Here is a 16483-nt window from a genome sequence, read left to right as displayed (position 1 = left end):
GAACTTTCTGCACTGCTGCCACTAAAGCAAGATTCAAACATTTAATCAAACTCCAGAGGAGGGGAGAGACTTAGATAAAGAGAACAGGGGCACAAAGTGAGAGCCAGAGAGGGGGAAATGCTTTTCCTTCCCATCTTCATTCCCTCTTCTGGTTCCTGACTCAAACCAAACATTTTTTTAACTCATTAAAAACGTTTTTCTTCAATGCCACAAATGCTGTTCCTGGGCTCTGCTGAGCCAGCAACCCCCCCCAGATGCCCAGCAAGGGTGACACGAATAAATTCCCAGAAACTGTGCCACAGGAGCCACTGCTGATGGTTTGATCACCCCACCCTCAGCACGGAAATGACCCTGCAGAGCAGAGCGTGGTGATGCTGGGTGGGCTGAGGTAATTCCCCAGCCAGGCTGACTTACAATGATGTCCTGCCTGGTTTTGAAAGTGTTGATGTAATGGCTGTAATGGAAATCCTCCATCTGCCTCAGGATGGCCGTCATGCAGGCCACGAAAATACCCTGGGATGGGAAAAACATAAAATATTGGGTTATTTTCCTGGGTTAAGCACTGTAAGTTCCAAGTGTGGCACGTCAGTGTGACCTAATCAAGTATCACTGATCACAATCCTGTTTATCTATGTCCTGACATCAACCTGAGACTGTTTGGTCCTCTAAACCAGGTAAGAATTCCTAAAATTCAAGCATGAAATCTGGGTGTTGCTTTCTTTCTCCCCAGGGGATCACAAGAGAAACACATCCTTCAAACAGGGAATTTTATTTTATAAATATTGATCCACTTCATCAGATCTTAAAGCTCTTTTCCAAGCTGACTCTGATTTTCAGATTTAACATGGGAGCTGCAATTCTCATGGATGGCACACTGAAGTGACCCCAGAGTTAGCAAAAATCAGGTAAATCCCCAGCTCCTGGCTTTCCCATCCTTCTGTACAGGAAATACAGGGCAAATTAGAACACCCCAGCTGCTTACACCCCTCAAGTGCCACACAGGAGTCAGAAATGCCCCGGGGGTGCCCCATCCTGTTGAGCCCAGGTGACAAAATGCAGCAAAAATCCTGTTAGGGACTGCAGTGACACCAAATTCTGTGCACAGAGACCCAAAGGGACATGAAATCACCCCCAGTGACCCAGCTCTAACTGGAGCAGGGTAAACCTGAATCCCAATCCTCAGAAAACCACCAGGAGCCACGGCTGGGGGCACAGCAGCTCTGCAGGGGAGGGAGAGACGAGTTCATCACCCACTGCTGCCCACTGAAAGCTCCCAGGGGAAGGGATGTAAAACTGTATGCACCACTGTAAAAGGTGCTGGGGGTGCAGGGGAGGCTCCCAGGGGAAGGAATCCCAGTGGCAGAGGGTGCTGGGGGAGCAGGGCAGGCAGGGGAGGCTCCCAAGGGAAGGAACCCCAGTGGCAGAGGGTGCTGGGGGAGCAGGGCAGGCAGAGAAGGCTCCAGGGGAAGGAATCACAGTGGCAGAGGGTGCTGGAGGAGCAGGGCAGGCAGAGAAGGCTCCAGGGGAAGGAATCCCACTGTAAAAGGTGCTGGAGGAGCAGGGCAGGCAGGGGAGGCTCTCACGATGTGCGGGGACTGGCGGCTCATCCCGATCACCGTGCGGTTGATCCGGCGCAGCAGCCGCTCCATCATCAGCTGGATGTGCAGAGCAGTGGCACCCTGGGGACAGCCAGCAAGGGACATTGGAGACCATTCCTCGTGCACAGCCTTCAGGGAGAGCTCCCTGTGTGGGAGGACTGCCCTGGAAGCGCTTAATTGTCATTAGGGGAAGCAGAAAAAGGAGATTTAAACACACGAGAGATCAACTCGAACACTCGGGGATTCCCTTGGTGGAGGATTCCCTTAATGCATCTGTCCCAGCTTCATCAGCTCGTTCTGGGGCTTTGATTAGTTTTCTCTGCACAGTTCAAACCCCTCTGCTCACAGCCACTCAGAACAGTTCCCATGGCCAGAGGGGGAAGTGTGTTTTGGTGGCTGAACAGTGATCATCGTCCCTGTTTCATGAGGGGAGAACGAGCAACCTCCTCCTTTTTATATCATAAAATACTTTCCTAATACTTCTGTAATACTTCTTTGACTTGCTCCAAATTACTGAACAAGCCACCACAGCAGCTGGGATGACATTTTGGTCCCTAGAAAGGGAAGTGAATGCTTCTAGTAGTGACAACAACAAATTCAACCTTTCCTGGCTCCATTTCAGACAGAGCCACTACAAAGAACTGCACAGCAATGCACCACAATTGCTGTAAATATCACAGTTCTGACTCATTAAAGTGTAAGTTAAGGATGTTTCTTTACTGTAACTTCTCAAAAGAAGAAAGGAGCTGAACTGGCACCCCTGAGAGCTCGTGCTCACCACATCTTTGCGGTCCAGGACTTCCAGGACACTGCTCAGGAGCTGGGAGCTGGCCTCGTGGTCGGGCTTGCTGGAGTTGTCATCCAGCTGCCCACTCAGCTGATCGATGAGCAGGGGCAGGAGGGCATCTCTGCACTCTGCAAAGTGACACGGGGACAGAGCAGAGCCTCAGCACGCCCTGGGCATGGGCACCACACAGGAATTTCATCTGGGACACCAGAACTTGCCTAAAGCCACTGGAGTTACAACAAACGGACTGGAGAGAGTCATAAATGATCTGTACTTTGAATCCTGGAATCCCAGAATGGGTTGGGTTGGGTTGGGTAGGGAGGGACCACAAAGATCATCTCATCCCACCCCTGCCAGGGCAGGGATGCCTCCCACTGTCCCAGGCTGCTCCAGCCTGGCCTTGGGCACTTCCAGGCATCCAGGGGCAGCCACAGCTGCTCTGGGAATTCCATCCCAATATCCCATCCATCCCTGCCCTTTCATTTATAAATTCTGTGTATTCCATCAAACAGCACACTCAGCTTCTCCCTCTTTCTAAATCACCACCCTGGATCAGGATCCCACATATTGGGCATTGCATACATCCTGAACAGCAAAAACCCTTCCAAGGCAAGGAATGTTTCTAGGGATGGGTTTAATGGTGGATGACTGCCAGGGGAACTCGTTTTTAAGGGTGTGTGGCCCCTGGCAGAACCCAGAGCCTTCCAAGTGCCACTCACCAGCCTGTTTGAACAGGTCACTCTCCACAATCTTGGTCAGGCAGTTCAGCTTCTGCCGGACCAGCTGGTTGTCAGGAATGCTCTGGATGAACTTGCTGAAGAGGACACTGGGGTACAGAGCAGAGGGAGCAGAGGGTCAGCATTCCCACCCAGCATCACCCCATCCATCCCACACTGACACTGCCCTGCCTGGGCCAGCCATGGAATCACAGAATCCCAGAATGGGTTGGGTTGGAAGGGACTTAAATCCCATCCAGTGCCACCCCTGCCAGGGGCAGGGACACCTCCCACTGTCCCAGGCTGCTCCAACCTGGCCTTGGGCACTTCCAGGGATGGGACAGCCACAGCTGCTCTGGGAATTCCATCCAACAGGCAAATTACTACAGAGCCCTGACTTATTTTCAAGAAGCTTAGCACAGGACTTGAAGTAAAACTGAGCAGTGTTCAGGAGCTGCAGGCTTAAACCTCTTGCAATGAAGCTTTTACCCCAGGACACACCAGGTACATCACAAACCCCATAACCAGGCAGTGCTCTGTGGCCTGCAGTGCCAGCACGGGGTAGTCACAGCAGCTGTCACACACAGAGAACACAGGAGCCTGAACAGATCATTTGGAACAGACTCAGCAGCCCACTGGTGAAACCTGCAACATCCACAGCAGTGAAAGCACATCCTCCTTCCAGACACCCCTTTCATCAGGAGAGATGACTCACTCCAACCCGAGATTCCCTTAAATTAAATTCCATGGACATTTGTTGCCTGTCTGCTGCTTCCCAGCAAATCATTTGTGTCAGGACAAGGAGACAGGGCTGGGCAGCTCTGGGCAAAGCTCTGAGCACCAAAACCAGGAATCCACAGGGCTGAGAATTTCCTGGATAAACACAACTTCTGTTTTCCCAGCCAAGGCTCTGCCTTTGCCACACTTTACAGGAGCATTCACCAAGAACTGGTGGAAACTTGCACAAGATTTCAACTTCACTGCCCTCAGATTTTGGTTTTCAGTAAAATCTCAAGGTGCCTGTAAGGATCACAGAATCCTGGAATAATCTGGGTGGGAAGGGACCCTAAAATTATCCAGTGCCAAGTTTCCAAAAACCTTCCCACCAGATGAGCTGAGTTTAGAGGACCAACAAACTTAATATAGTTACCTGAGCTCAACAGGGTCAAATACCAGTTTGACATCATTTATGATGCTTGGCAAATACTTTAAAGCTGCCCCCTGAAAGAAGAAAAAAACCAAGGACATGAAACACACATGGGAAATCCAGTTTTTGTCAAGAGTAAATATGGGAACAACTGTAGAGAACTGGTTTAAAATCAAATTTATGCATCCACAGAGCCTTCCAGCCACCCCAGAGCTGCACTGCAGAGTGGGAAAGGTGGAGGAGAAGGGATTCATGGACAATTCTCTCATTCCTTTTTCTGGCCCAGCCCCTTCCCAACTGCACCAGTTGATCTAACTGAAGATTTTTACTTTTCCCTGGAAATTCTGCTCACCTTGATCTTGACAGCCTCCTCCAGGGGCCGGTCCATGAGGACGTTGAAGGAGAGGAAGAGCTGGCGAATTGCATCATTGAATTCATTCCCATCCTCGCTTTTCCCATAAACACTGCAAAGAACAGGGCCAGTTACACACAGAAATCCAGCAGCTGAAACAGGATTTCATCCTGTGGAACAACGTCTTAATGCCATCTCCTTCCTCAAAGACATGGGAGTAAAAATGGAACTGGGGATTTTGCAGTCATTTCCTGCTGGAATCTGTCATAGGGGGAAAACTGCACTTTTTAAGCTGCCACTGCAGCAAATCCTGCTTGGGTTCCAAGTATTAAACAGGAAAAAAAATCCAGAAGGGACATGAATGAAGGGTTTCAAACCCTCACTGGGAATCTCTGAAAAGATGATGTGAAGCTGCAATTAAACCACCGTCATTGATTTTACCCCAGCTGGAGAATGGACCATCCCCACCTTACCTAACAATTTAAGTATTTGTGTATTTGTTTCTTAAAGTTTCTGAAAATGAGGAGGAAATTCCACATTTTACTTTATAAAAATAAAAATTGGGTTCCTTTTCAGCTCTACTATGTGCTGCTCCTTGCATGCTAAGGGGGACTGAAAGGTTTTTCTCCTTCCAATCTGATATTTTAATTTTTGCTCAATTTATTTGTTCCAGCTGCAGACAAAGGGCAGAAAGATCCTCTTAATAAGTCAGCCATAAAGGATTTGGTGAAGAGTATCCCCTTTAGTGGTGTTTACTGGAAGAAACTCCAGTGGGTTTCCCAGAGGAGGCACAGGGATGAAGGGCTGGACCCACCTCAGGTACAGCACCCGTGACTGCACGATGAACCTGAACAGGTACTTCAGGGCTTTCAGGGCTGCAAAGAGCAGCTCTGTCTTGCTGGAGTCCTCAGCATTCCCCACGTAGCAGTTCAGGACTTTGGTGAGTTTCCTTTGGAAATAGAACAAAAAATGGGAACCAATCCAGGCAGGGCTCAGTTCCTGTGCAAGCCCAGCTTCCTTAGCCCAGAGAGGAACTGCAGCCCCATGAACACCACAGGGGCTCCTCCTCGCAGCCCATTTCCTCCTGAAATCTTGGGCTGAAGTCTACAAATTCCACCCTCTTGATCTGCTTTTCTTTTTCCCTAAAAGGAGCTGTCCAGGAAGCTGGAAAACCCATCCCCAGGGGGAGGGCCTGATGCCCTCTCCCCGTGTGAGCATTCCCATGTGTGGGGCAGAGGGAGGAAAGGAAATCCATGGAAGCAGAGATCGTGTGGCAGGGCAGGGAAGAAACATTCCAGGAGATGGGGACTTCAAATTGTGTTTCCTTCAGGGTGACACCCAGGAATTCATGGGGATCAGTAAAAATTAAGAGGAGATTTTCAGAGAGGAAAAGCAGTTTGGTTTCTGGCTTTGCCCTCCCTCTTGGCCTCAGTTTTAACTTTTCACTTCTGTTACCACAAGGGTGATGACCTTTGGCTGAGGGGTGCTTGATCAAGGGGCTGGAAAGCCAAGAACCATGACAGAAGTGTCTTTTCTGTCTGTTTTGACAGGAAAAATTCTCACAACAGAACTTTTTACAGGGCAAAAAGAGCATCAAGAAGGACTTTTTCTCTCCTGAAAGCAGAGAAGGGATGGAAGTCTGCTCTCTGCTGCCTTTATCACATTAACATCATCAAAAATTACCTAATCAAGTACATCACCAAGAGCTGATGTCATCCCCAAAGCCCTCAGTGACACTGCTGGGAGACACCAAGGTCTGGGACCAATACTCACACATAGGCCAGGGTTGCACTGAAGTGTTTGTAGATGTAAGTCTCAAGCACAGCATTGAAATGCTGGAACTTGATGTCTCCAATCAAAGAAATAATAAATACCTGCCAAAAGTCCAGAAGGAAACAGATGCACAGAGCTGCACAGTCTAACTCAAACAGAACAACCTCTAATTCCATTTGTTTTGCTGGGTTATAGTTTTTCTTTGTTTTACCAGCTGCATTAATGCTACAGAGAGTTATTCATGTTCTAACAGTCACTAAATACTCTGTGTGTGCAATTTATTGCTGTTTTCACTGTGGTTACTAAAAAACCTGAGTGCATTTCAGTCCTGAAAAAGCCTTAAGAAGTGTTTAAATATAACTTATCTCTAGAGCAAAATACCAACTGCTCATCTAAAGGAATCACCAGGAACAGACTGGAAATGTGGCTGAAAACAAATTCTGAACCCACAGAAGATTCACTCACCAGGGCATCGAACACCAGGAAATCATAGGTTTCATTTTCTGACATTTCCATCATGATGTTGAAAAGTGCATCGAGGGTGTCTGGCAAAAACTAGAGGGGAAAAGGAGCAGTAAAAGGGTGGGGAAAGGCAGCTGCCTCTGGCATCCTGCACAAGAGCAGGAGTTGGATCATTTCTCCCCTTCCAGCCCGGCTGGACTGTAAAACCTGTCCATGAGAAAACATCTACAAAGGGATCTGAGCCCTGTGCTCATGCCATGATTGGCAGGATCACCTCTATAGCAAGGCAGATCTTTTCTGATCAGCCCTGAATGGCCCCACTTTGCTGCTCTATCGCCTTTTCATCCCCCAGGATAAAAATCCTGAACTCTCCCAGCCAGCCCCAACCCTGTCCCGAGGCAGGACCCTGCACACAGCCTGTCTGCAGGGACACTGCATTAACTGCAGTGGTTCAGCTGCTCCATAAAACCAGGACCTTGCATAATCCCAGCACATTCACTCTTGGAACCCCTCTCTGCAGGTAAAGACCTCCTCCTGACTCCTCCGCCAGACCATTTTCTGTGGGAATTCCCCCCATTTCAGGTCCATTCCCCGCAGTGTTCTGTGAGATCTTTGGGCTGTCTCTGTTCCCAGATTCACAGCAAGTCCCTCCTCAATCACAAAGGAGTTGAAAATTAAGTTAGCCTTTGGATGTATCTGTCATTCCATAAGGATAAAGGGGAAAATAAAGTCACCGCCCTCTCCCTGATCCCCGGAATATTTAAGTTCTGTAATTCTGGTGAATTCCACTAACGAGAGGTGGAGCACAGGTTCCCAGAGCAGCTGTGGCTGCCCCATCCCTGGAAGTGTCCAAGGCCAGGTTGGAGCACCCTGGAATAGTGGAAGGTGTCCCTGCCCACGGCAGGGGGTGGAAAAAGCTGATTTGAAGGTCCCTTCCAAGCCAAACCATTCCATGCTTTGATGATTCTCCCATTGCAGCACCCAGAACTGCCCTCCCAGCCTACCCAGACACCTTTTGGGTCCAACAAAGGCTGACACACGGGAGTCTGTGCACCAAGGAGGCTCAAATCCCTATGAATACCTTCACAATTTCTCCTCCTTCCACCTCCATGAGCTTCCTGAGGTTGTGGGCGATGTTGTGGGAGTTGGAGCGCCAGTTCAGCAATCCCAGCAGGTCAACTGGCAAGGACACAAAGCAGCAGTCAGCAATCACAGCTGCCAGCTGACTGAACGGCTGCACAGCAGCCCAGAGCAAGGCTGGGGGTTATTTTTAGAGTCAGTGCACAAGGAAAAGTCACCCTGAGGTACAGAATGTTACCTTGAGGTGCTTCTTTTGTCTTGGCAAGAGAGAGAAGCTCTGCTATAAATGGGAACCTGGCTGCCATCTGATAACACATTTTTTATGGACTCAAGAGCAGGTATCTCCAGCCAGGAATTTTATTAGAGTGTATGGCTTATCCCAAGAGCCTTCCAGAGCTACTGGAAATCTCCCATCATTTACCAGCACATGCTGGGCTCATTCACAGATCACTCTTTATTTTGAGCCCTTTGGCAGCAAGGCAAAGTTAATTCACATCATCACCTGGGGAGCTCAGTCCCAGCTGCTGCTCTCTGAACAGGCAGAGGAAAGAAGGGAATTAACCTTCAATACTTATAATTCTGACAAAACACTATCACTGACAGGCGACATTTCCACACGTGCCAGCGAACTTGTTGGGTTTAACACCGGCAGTCTGGATCCAATAATTGTGTGAAATGGTTTCCAGAGGCTGCACAAACATCCTGGGAGCTTGTTCTGGCAGCCTGATGGGACAGGGCTGCCACTGACACACGAGCAGCAAAATTGAAGCTGAAGCTCTCTGCCCACACACAAAAACCTGCCTGAAGAAAATGCCCTGTGCATTTCAACTCCCAGCACAAGGCCTACCGTTCTGGGTGAGTTTGGTGGAGCAGATGACCGTGGCAATCTGGAAGCTGTCCTTTGTGCTGTCCTTGGTGGGGGTGAAGTTGGCCAGAGGGTGCAGGTTTTTCCCTGAAGGAGCCTCCTTCTCCTCCATCTCCGTTTTGGTGCAAGGAAGGGTCAAATAACTCTTGGCATCTTCCATTTTCTTGTTGTCACCCTGTTGGTTGGACACAGCAGAGAGAAGGGTCACGTCCCAGTGAAAAGCAGAATGGGGTTTAAGCACTTTTTAATCTCTATCAGTGTTTGGATTTCTGATATCAGGGAATAAAGTGCCCATACCTCAGATGAACTGAGCTCTTTCCAAAGCTGTGGAATTTAGGAGGATTTCCCACCCACCCCCTCACCCCCCCCTTTTGCAGCTTTCTACTGCTTGGAAAATCAGCCAGGAGAGAGTTGTGATGAGTTAAACACGAGACAAGGCTGGAAATGCCCAGGTTACCTTGTACACAATCAAATTGTGTTTGCCATCCTGCAGTGTCGTTCCATCTGCGTTCATCAGCTTCACAAAGCCCACGCCAAAAGCTCTCTCAGACCTGTCCCTGGCTGCCAACAGGAGAAATCTTCATTAGGAATTGTCTTATTCACATCCTACAATCCAAGATGCAGCCCTCCAACCACATCAGCAGCTCTGTTGAACAGCTAACTGCAGCTACACAAACACATCCTCACTGGAGCATCTCACACACAGTTTCAGAGGTTTTTGTGCTGATAGATGAACAGATTAATGGTTGGACGCCTTCATCTTCCAGGTCTTTTCTAACCTTAACAATTCAATGATACAGAATTCTATGGATATTTTGGTTGGGATTTGGGTTTGTGAGCTGTGGATGTGGAAGGACATCACTGCCTCCATAACCAGGTGCCTTTGAGAGCCTTTCAATGGCTGAGTCTCACATCATTGATCCAGTTTCAGGGCTCTGAAGTGATCTGATGGAATTTCTGGGTCTAACTCTCTCATCAGCCTTTCATTAACCTAATTACAAATCCTCCTATAGGAAGATCATTAGGAGCCCACCAGGCCTTGCAGTGAATTTTGTGAAATAAATTGAAAGCAACACCCTACACTGAGAAGCCAAAGCAGTAACAAACATTGATAACTGTCTTTTGGGGGGCTAAAATATTGCTCCTTATCAAATTTCAGTTTCAGAAGAAGACCAGCACCAAACTTCAGCTACAAACAATCTGAATGCCTTTTTTTTTTTTTTTACTTCCCACAAAACCAGGACTAAGTAAACTCAGCAAAAAAAAAAAAAAAAAAAATCCACAACACTGGGAACAGCAATGCAAGTTCTACACTCAGTGGGAGTGGGAAGAGCACAGCCACCCTGCAGGTGTCCCTCCCTGGTACTCACACTCCTGGGACGAGCGGTGACGGAACGTGAACCTCAGGTGGCAGCGACTGACTTCCTCTATGGCAATGGCCACCTGCAGGGGAGAGCACGATGAAAACACAGCATTTCCCCTGTCCCCAGCCACTCCCCAGCACGTTCTGGTGCTGAGGCAGCTGCTGGTTCTAAAGGAGTCCTGGTTTCTACACGGAGGCAGGAGCACAGGAAATGACAGAGCCGTACCTTGACGGTCTCGTACCAGCAGGGCTGCTTGACTTGGTAATACACCACGGACTTGTACTCAGAGACTCCCTCGTAGCCAGCACCAGGGTGGATGGCTTTCTTTGGGCAAAACCACAAGGGGATGGGGGAGAAAGGTAAAAATGGAGCATTTTGATGGTAAATCTTCAGAGGGTGTCAGAGGTTGTCCTACCTCCTGCAGGTTGCCGTCCTCGTCGTGCACAGACATGGTGACCTCGACGTTCTTGGGGGTTTTCTTCTTGCCTTTGTCAAACTCCCCCTGGATCAGGGTGACGTAGATGTCATTCCGAACATCACCTGCAATTCCCAGTGTTCAACGAGCTGGTTTCTCATTCCCAGTTCAACAGGTTAACATTAACATCCTTGGCTGCCACGTTATCCTCATTTTCTTCTTAACTTTTTGCTAATTAACGACACCCGACATAAAATTATTTCATCCCCATCTCAAATTACACAAAATCTTTTAAAAAGAACCATTTTCCTTTTTATAAACCTCTGTCCTTATGTATTTTTTTAACTTAATGAGCCCTGTAGGGTTAAATCCACTCTGAACGGGTGGGTCAAAGCCATATGCAAAAAAATCCCTTTGACTAAAGAGAATTTTCTCCCAAAAACTCCATAAACCATCACTTTACCATAAGAAAGGAAACTCATGTTTTCACTTCTTGTTACAAAAAAATAAAAAAAATCTGGAAATTTGAAGAAAAAGAAGAAGTTTCCAGATAAAAATTAATCTTCTTTTTTTAATAAATCTTTTTGTGACAGGAATTCTAGAATTTCAGGTGGCTCTTTCACTCCCTGGAATGCGGAGGCACACGGGACCTACCAGGAAGGATGATCTCAGGGAACCCCATTTTTCGAGCCACTGCAGTGGATCTGTCTACGAGGTGGGAAAAATCCTTCTGAACCTGAGCCAGATCCCCAGGGAGCAGCTTCAGAGAGACCCAGAGACCTAAGAAAAGGGAGATAACACTTGTTTACTGCAAAAAATGTCACAAGCCCATGAAATTTAAGCCTGTGCTTCCAGAAAACTGTGCTTTCATGAGAACTCCATGTCCCCAGCTGGTTCTCTCTTGCCCAGTTCTCCACCTCCCTAATGCTGAGTAAGACTTTACTGGGCAAGAAGATTCTCTGAAGTAAACCCCAAACTTTCAGAGATTAATATTGTGTGTCTTTGACCCAAGGAAGACCAAAAAAACCTGGAATAATGTGATTTAACCCCAAAACCATTTGGGATACACAAATATCCAATTTTACCAATATTTCAAGCCCATAAAACGGTTTTATTTTAAAGGTGTTAAAATATATTGACCTTACACATATTACTAGCAAGCAAGAGAGGAGCCGGAGGAGCTGTTCCCACGCAAGTTTTATCTGGTTTTATCTGGATTTGAGCTCCACGTGGTGGGGTGACAAAGGGACAGCCATGGCACAGAGCACACACTGGGCTCGGGGAAGGGACTGAGCTCCACTAAACCTTGATCCCTGGACTTTCACCACGCATTTATTCCCCTGGAGAGCAGGGAACCCTCCCCAGTCCGGGTCACACCTTGGCCTTTGTGGTTGACCTCCTTGGCAGCGATGACTTTGTTGAAGACAGAGGTGAGGGGCTCGTTCTCGCCGATGACGTGGGAGGTGATCAGGGGGGACATGATGAGCTGGCGCTGCCTGATGTAGGTCTCCATGGCAATCCTGGGCAGGAGGGCCACAAAAACGGGATCAGGAAGCAGGATAGACTGACACAAACCACATACAAGGAGAGGGTTGGCCAACAGCAAATTTGTTTGTTTTCCAAACAAATGTGAGGGTTTTTAAAGGATTCCATGGGGATTTGCATTCCTTCACCTGCGCAAAATCCACTTAACCTTCAAACTAGGAAATGCATCACAGTTTATCCCTCAAGCCTAAGGTCAGTAACACTGACCTGAGGGTTTAAGCCCTGACTTCAGGTTTGCCTCAGAGCTGTTCCTATGCAGATTAACCACTGGTAAATTAATATAAATAAATATAAATTAATGCCTGATGTGAGATCACCTAAGTGATGAACCCATCCCTAGTCACAAACAAGACTATTGAGGTTTGGATCTTGACCCTGACTGTACCCACAGCATCAATAATGGGGGACAAACGAGGTCTCCACAGGCTGCCCATCCTGGTGTCCAGCTGGGGGTCTGAACTCAGCCTCATTAGAGCACAAAAAAAATGGGAAAAAACCCCAAACCAACAAAACAAAAACCGAATCCAACAAACAAGCAAAAAAAAAAAAACCAACAAAAAACCCAAACCAAAACAATTAAAAACAAACCAACCAAAAAACCCTAAACAAATAAAAAATAACCAAACAAACACACAGAAAAAAAGTAGCAGACTAACATCAATCTTCGAGGGAAAAGCCATCCTTGCAGGCCCTAAAAGGGCAGAGGAAGAACCCCAAATCTCCCCTGAAAATACCTTGTAATAACAAATAGCTGCAGCCAATGCTTTGCTATATTTAGGGCTGTAACAACAAGGCTGAGTCTACCCAAACAAGCTCCATTTTCATTACTCCAACGTGCCAAAGAACGTGAGCAGTCAGAGCAGGCAGAACAAACACACGAGTCTAACTCTCAGTGCAGAAATGCAGAACTCATTGGGGCTGGAATTTCTTCCCCAAGAAGAGGGAGAAATCCCTTCCCTACTGACTGACCCTGAGAAGGAACTGTGGGAAGGGGAGGGGCAGCGCAGGGGTCCCACACAGCAGTGACAAAGAGCTGGGTCCCTCTCAGTCTCTCTGAAAATCCTGCCCTTCAACACCCCAATAATTTTGAAAGTCTCATCCCCCAGGCCCCACAGCATTATTTTGCTCTGTGCTCCTCTTCCTCACCCCACAGAGATTCCAGCTGCCCTGCCAAAGTCCCCAAGCAATTGAGTCTGTCACAGAGACCGAGGGGAACAAAAGCTCCTGAGGGGTGACAGAAACCTCCCCCTGCAAAGGGCTGACTCCTGCTATCAGCTGATCTGTTTGTAGAGCCCCTGGGGCTCTGCCAGGCTCCCACACAAATCTGCCCTTCCCCAAAGGACAACTGCTTTAGCCAGAGGTGGGGAGAGCTCTGGAGCCCAGTACTCACTGCTGGAAGGGGATAAAATGCTGCTTTTCCTCGTCGTCCACCTTGCCATGGATGATGTCAGTGATGTCCATCACTGCAACGACACCAGAGCATCGCTCAGAGCTGCCAGGAACCCACAGAAAGCTTTCCCCTCTCAGAATAGAAACAACAAGGGTTTATCTTGGGCCAGTGTCACTCAAAACAAGGGCTCTGAGCGACCTGGGATAGTGGAAGGAGTTCCTGCCATGGCAGGGGTGGAACGGGATGGGATTTAACGTTCTTTCCAACCCCCAAAAAAATCTGGGGTTCTGTGACAGCAAGAGAGGGCATCACTCTCATTTTAACTTTTTGTTGATGTGCAGGTCAGCCCTCAGCAGTGAGTGTGAATAACCTGAATACACTCTGGTAAAACACACCCTCTAAGAAAAACCAGGTGGGACTGGGGCATTTCAAGGCAAAGAAATTTCACTTATATTCAAATGCTGCTTCTTTGCAAATTGATTTCCACCCTTGATTTCGAGCAAGTCCCTTCACAAGAAATCCCAGGAATAAAATAAGAATTGGGAGTCTGGGTCCTTTAGAACCCGCAGCTTTATCCCATGAGGAGCAAATCCCTCTCTGATAAGGCCCTGATAAGTCTGCTGCTGCCGTGGCAGCCCCTTATCTCTGTAGGAGGAGACAAAAGTGAGCAGTGACAGTGTTTGATCTCCGGCTACAACCTTCATTGAAGGTCCTGCAGGGGACAATTTCTCCGCTCTGCAGCAGAGATGCTGCCCCTGGCAGCTCCCAGCTGTGCTGGCATTTACAGCACACAGTTCCCAGCTCCCAGCCCACTGTCCCAGTCCCTCCCTGGGTTTACTGGGCCGTGCTGGTGTCCCCCAGGCATGAGGCCCCACCTGCCACGCCGAAGGGCCTGCGGAGCCCGCAGGTGTGCTTCTTGCCGTCCTTCAGCTCCATGTGCCCCACCCGCACGATCTGGCACACCAGGCTGATCCTGGGCCTGATCAGGTCAGAACTGCTCAAGTCCTAAAAAAGATTTCAAATCAAGTTCCATCAGTGTTCTTTCTGAGTGGAAAGGAAGACGCAGGGAGAGAGAGGTTTTGTTGGGTTATATACAGGTAACAATTGTGGCCTTCTGGATCTGGAAGGAGACCGTGAGGGGGATGGAGAGACATTCATAGTGCCAGGACACAGGGAATGGTTTCCCACTGCCACAGGGCAGGGATACACAGATATTGGGAAGGAATCCTTCTCTGTGAGGGTGGGGAGGGGCTGGGATGGAATTCCCAGAGCAGCTGGGGCTGTTCCTGGATCCCTGGCAGTGCCCAAGGCCAGGTTGGAGCACCTTGGGACAGTGGGAGGTGTCCCTGCCCAGGGGAGGGGTGGCACTGGATGGGATTTAGGTCCCTCCCAATCCAACCCATCCTGGGAGATTCTCTGGACTTACAGTAAACACTGCTTGGAGGTTATTCAGTTTCTCAATTTCTTTAGGCATCCCATTGCTGCCCCAACGAACCAGGTAATTTTCACTGCAAAGAAAGGGAGAAAAAAGAAATTTAAATTGATCAACACCTGACACTCCCCATTTCCTGGCAAAAGCCCCAAAGTATTTTGATCTTTTAGGAATATTTGACAAATCCTTTATCCCAAAATGCCTTGGAAGTGACTCATTTACTGGAGGCAGGATGGGTTGAGCCCTGGCAGCTGCTTGCCTGGACAATTCCAGCTCCTGATAACTGCAGCGATGGACACACAAGTGTTCCTGACAGGGAACTGCCTCCCTGATAAAGCTCCTCATATCTTCCCCAGCTCTTTAGATGTGAACTGGCACTGACTGGACAGCACACACCATGTAAATCCATGATTTACTGGGAAACAGTTAATCAGATGCTTCATCAAGGCTTGTGACCCCAGCAGGGATAATTAAGAATATAAAGACTATCTAGGATTTTGGCTGGTGTTTCACAGAAATGCTCAGCTTTAAGAAGTAGGGCCTGGACTTCCTATCTCTCTGAAACTAATTCCAGAGTAATTGGAACTAATTTTCCCCCAACTGAGGCAACAACTAACAGAACTCGGAAACATCTGCTGGATCTCCCTTTCTAACCCCTGTTGACTTCTTCAGAATGATCACCTTGACTAAATTCCTTAAGAATCTACAAAACAAAGCCCCTACCTGATGAATTTGGAGAGATCAGGGTCGTAGAGGCTCATCAGCAGCTCTGCATCTTCCCCAATGTTGCAGACAAAGTTCTTGAAGTTCACATAGAGGCTGTACGTGTGTGTGGAGTTGAATACTGGCTGCCCCCGGAGGTCCAAACTCTGCTGCAGGGACTGCAAAGATTTTCATATTTCCATTAAATTTTGTATTTCCACGATGAACAAACACAGGAGAATTTGGTTCTGCTGCCAAAGGAGCACAACATCAAGAGGAATATAAAATACAGTGGGCACAGTGACTGAAGAGGGCAAATCAGGGACACCAGAGGTACCTTCTCCTCCTGGATCCTCTCATCAATCCTCTTGGATGCAGTTTCGTGGGCCTTGAAGAGGGAGATGGTGCTGGTTTCATCTGGGTCCAGGATGTTCCCGTTGTCATCTCGGACAACCAGGTCCAGGCCCAGGATCCTGGACAGCCCCAGGAGACAAAAAAAATGCCAGAATGTGTAAGAAGCAAAGATCAAATCACTGCCCAGGGCTGCCAGTGCTCAGCAACCCCACTCCTTGTAATAACCTCACTCACTGCTGGTTTTCCTGGCTCAAAATACATCTCTCCCCCATTTTCCCAATAAAGGGAGAAGGAATTAGTTGGGTAACTCCATCCTAAAGTGACATCTCCCTTATTCCTGCTTAAATGGCTTTGTTTCAAAGGTGAATGAGTATTTACCAAGCTCATGGCCTGCATCTGATTGTTATTCTTGGACCTGCACCAAGGCTGACAGCAAATAAATGAGTCCTGGAGACTGCAAACCACCGAGGATTCCTATGGAATCCTGCCCCTCAGCTGCTG

At 48.2% G+C, this 16483-nt stretch overlaps 1 protein-coding gene across 1 annotated transcript in view; it reads right to left on the bottom strand.

Moving 5' to 3' along the window:
* Positions 1-16483, bottom strand: part of DOCK5 (dedicator of cytokinesis 5) — a gene marked incomplete at both ends in the record, with an annotated part of 68874 nt that overhangs the window by 25902 nt on the left and 26489 nt on the right. Inside the window, 22 exons of the mRNA XM_082298251.1 lie at positions 415-513; positions 1584-1679; positions 2377-2513; positions 3105-3211; positions 4252-4322; positions 4601-4712; positions 5415-5549; positions 6374-6474; positions 6839-6928; positions 7917-8014; positions 8763-8955; positions 9238-9341; positions 10151-10223; positions 10370-10468; positions 10560-10684; positions 11214-11339; positions 11937-12079; positions 13495-13567; positions 14370-14499; positions 14921-15002; positions 15650-15807; positions 15966-16101. Coding sequence (XP_082154377.1) covers positions 415-513; positions 1584-1679; positions 2377-2513; positions 3105-3211; positions 4252-4322; positions 4601-4712; positions 5415-5549; positions 6374-6474; positions 6839-6928; positions 7917-8014; positions 8763-8955; positions 9238-9341; positions 10151-10223; positions 10370-10468; positions 10560-10684; positions 11214-11339; positions 11937-12079; positions 13495-13567; positions 14370-14499; positions 14921-15002; positions 15650-15807; positions 15966-16101 — 2488 coding nt within the window. The remainder of the gene's footprint in view (positions 1-414; positions 514-1583; positions 1680-2376; positions 2514-3104; positions 3212-4251; positions 4323-4600; positions 4713-5414; positions 5550-6373; positions 6475-6838; positions 6929-7916; positions 8015-8762; positions 8956-9237; positions 9342-10150; positions 10224-10369; positions 10469-10559; positions 10685-11213; positions 11340-11936; positions 12080-13494; positions 13568-14369; positions 14500-14920; positions 15003-15649; positions 15808-15965; positions 16102-16483) is intronic.

This window comes from Coloeus monedula (assembly GCF_965178545.1).
Source record: "Coloeus monedula genome assembly, chromosome: 28".
In the NCBI taxonomy this organism is placed as follows: domain Eukaryota; kingdom Metazoa; phylum Chordata; class Aves; order Passeriformes; family Corvidae; genus Coloeus; species Coloeus monedula.
This window is presented reverse-complemented; position numbering and strand designations above follow the sequence as displayed.